We start from the raw sequence: 2,778 nt of genomic DNA, 5'->3' as shown, positions 1-2,778 counted from the left end.
GGGGGGCGCGGGGGGGCGGCTCCGGCGGGAGGAAGCGGCCCCGGGGCGTGCGGCTGCGGGTGCGGGGCCGGGGCTGCGAAGAGGGCGTCCTGCGGGCCCCGCTCCCGGCTCCGGGACGGAGCGACGTGAGCGGTGTGAGGAGGGGTGAGTTGTTTCCCCCCCCAACCCCCCCCCAACAGCTGTTCCCAGAGCTGTCATTGTTACACGTTACGATGGATCTGACAAAAGTCCCTTCCCAGCCCCCCCTCTCCCCCCCCCCGCGGGGCTCCCCGCCGCCCGCCCGCCCCATCGAGCCGGAGCGGCCCCGGTGACATCAGCCGCCCCCCCCGCCGCCGCCGATTGGCGCAGGCCCCCTCCCGCCCGGTGACATTGTTCCTCCCCGGCGCGGCTATAAAGGCGCCGCCGGAGAGCAGCAAGGTGCGCGCTGCTCGCCCGACACGGCGCGCCGCTGCCCACGGCCGCCCCGAGCACGGTGAGAACCCGGCGGGACGCAGCGGAGGGAAGCGCCTCCGCGGGGCGGGTGGAGCGGACGGGGCGGGCGGCGAGGGGACGAGACGGGCCGGGAGACGAAGGGGCGGGACGGGACGGGACGGGACGGGACCGGACGGGACGGGATGGGACGGGAGGAGACAAGAGGGGACGGGCCGTGGCGAACTTTCTGCGGACGCTGGCTGACTGGGGCCGTCCCCGGCTCTCTCCTGCCGCAGGCAGCCCGCTCGCCGGGCCATGGACTCGGACGCCAGCCTGGTCTCCAGCCGCCCGTCCTCCCCGGAGCCCGATGAGCTCTTCCTCGCGGGCCGGAATAAAGGCGGCGGTGGCGGCGGAGGAGGAGGAGGCGGCGGGAGCTTCACGGGCGGCACCGTGTCCAGCTCGACGCAGAGCGATTCGCCGCCGGAGCTGAGCGCCGAGCTGCGCAGCGCCATGAGCGCCGCGGGGGTGGTGGTGGTGGACAAGCTGGGCTTCAAGTCCTCGTCGTCGTCGTCCTCGTCGTCCTCGTCCGCCTCCTCCAAGAAGGACAAGAAGCAGATGACGGAGCCGGAGCTGCAGCAGCTGCGCCTGAAGATCAACAGCCGCGAGCGCAAGCGGATGCACGACCTCAACATCGCCATGGACGGGCTGCGGGAGGTGATGCCCTACGCGCACGGCCCGTCGGTGCGCAAGCTCTCCAAGATTGCCACGCTGCTGCTGGCCAGAAACTACATCCTGATGCTCACCAACTCGCTGGAGGAGATGAAGCGCCTGGTCAGCGAGATCTACGGCGGCCACCACGCCGCTTTCCATCCCGCCGCCTGCCCCGCCGGCATGGGCGCGCACTCGGCGCCGCTGCCCGCCCATCCGGGCCATCCCGCCTCGCACCCCGCGCACCACCCCATCCTGCCCCCCGCCGCCGTCTCCAGCGCCTCCCTGCCCGGCTCCGGCCTCTCGGCCGTCGGCTCCATCCGCCCCCCGCACGGCCTCCTCAAGTCGCCCTCCGCCGCCGCCGCCGCTCCGGGGCTGGGAGGCGGCTTCCAGCACTGGGGAGGGATGCCGTGCCCCTGCAGTATGTGCCAGGTGGCGGCTCCCCCTCACCACCACGTCTCGGCCATGGGCGGCGCCGCGCTGCCCCGCTTGGCCTCCGACGCCAAGTGAGCCCATCCTGCAGGGCCGCCCCAGCACCTACGGAGCGCCCCGACGGCGGGGCCGGCCGGGAGGAGCTGCCCGCAGCCCGCGGCCGTCCGCGCGTCTCTCGGCGGCTTCGCCGCCGTCTCTCCCTTCGCACGGGCCGAGGGGTGAACGCGGCCGGCGGGCTGGAGGAACCCGACGCCGAGGACTTTGGCAGTCCGTCTGCCCAGCCGTCTGTCCGTCCGCGGTCACAGGGGACCGTCCCCACCCCCACCCGAACCCTCCCCGCTCCGATCTCCCTCCGTCGGTTTTGTGTCTTTCGGGCTTTGTACATAGACCCCGCGCTGAGCCCCGTCCGAGCGCTGCGCTGTGTCACAGCCCCGCAGCCGCCGCGCTCCCCTCGGTCCGGTCCGTTGGGGTTCGATGGGGGTCGGTTTTTTTGATTTCTCCTCTTTTTTAAAGCGTGTAACACAATTCGCGTCCCCGCCGCCTCTAACCACGTTGGAAGTCCGTAATGCTCTCTGTGTCCGTGTCGCAGTCCCGAGCCCCAGGCTCGGCCCCGCAGTAACACTTTTCTTATCGCCGCCCCCTGCAGAGATTTTATCGTCCGTTTATTTTTGTAAAAAAGAAAAAGGAAAAAAAAAAAAAACGAAAAAAGTTGCTAAATAATATTTATTACTTGTTTGGTTGCGAAAGGAAAAGCGATCCGCTGTTGAGATTTTAAATAAAAAGAAAAAAAAGGGAAAAAAAGCGTTTTACGTCAATGGCGCTTGGTATTCGTTAAGGTCGGGGCTCGGGGCGGGGACGGGAGGGATGGTTCTGCGGCCGAAATCGTTTTTCTTCACTCGTTCCTCGCAGAACGCGGGTGGGGAAGGAGCAGCGAATGCCCCCCGGGCACCGAATCGGGGTGCTGTACCCACAGGGTCCGGCCCTCGGCGGGAGCTCGAAGCGCTTCGGGGGAAGGAAACGCGAAACTCCGCCACTCGTCCGCCGTTCTCCCGCCGCGTCCAAACGAAGGCCGGCCCCGCGGAGGGCACGCGGCCGCCTCCCGGAGCCCCGAAGGACGGGGTCCCAGCCGGGCCGCTCCCCCGGGACTGCGCGGCCGCTACCTGCGGCGTTCGGCCCAATTAGCGTCGTGCAGGGGGAGCAGGTGAGCGTCGGAGGGAGCATCGTTAG

At 69.3% G+C, this 2,778-nt stretch overlaps 1 protein-coding gene across 1 annotated transcript; it reads left to right on the top strand.

Annotated features, from left to right (window-relative positions):
- Positions 1-418: 418 nt before the first annotated feature.
- OLIG2 (oligodendrocyte transcription factor 2) lies at positions 419-2,190 on the top strand. The gene is made up of 2 exons (XM_052673871.1): positions 419-472; positions 708-2,190. The coding sequence occupies exon 2, from the start codon at positions 727-729 to the stop codon at positions 1,627-1,629; it is 903 nt and encodes a 300-aa protein (XP_052529831.1). The 5' UTR covers positions 419-472; positions 708-726; the 3' UTR covers positions 1,630-2,190.
- The last annotated feature ends 588 nt before the right edge of the window (positions 2,191-2,778 follow it).

Source organism: Tympanuchus pallidicinctus, unplaced genomic scaffold, assembly GCF_026119805.1.
Source record: "Tympanuchus pallidicinctus isolate F22 unplaced genomic scaffold, pur_lepc_1.0 scaffold14, whole genome shotgun sequence".
Classification (NCBI taxonomy): Eukaryota; Metazoa; Chordata; class Aves; order Galliformes; family Phasianidae; genus Tympanuchus; species Tympanuchus pallidicinctus.
This window is presented reverse-complemented; position numbering and strand designations above follow the sequence as displayed.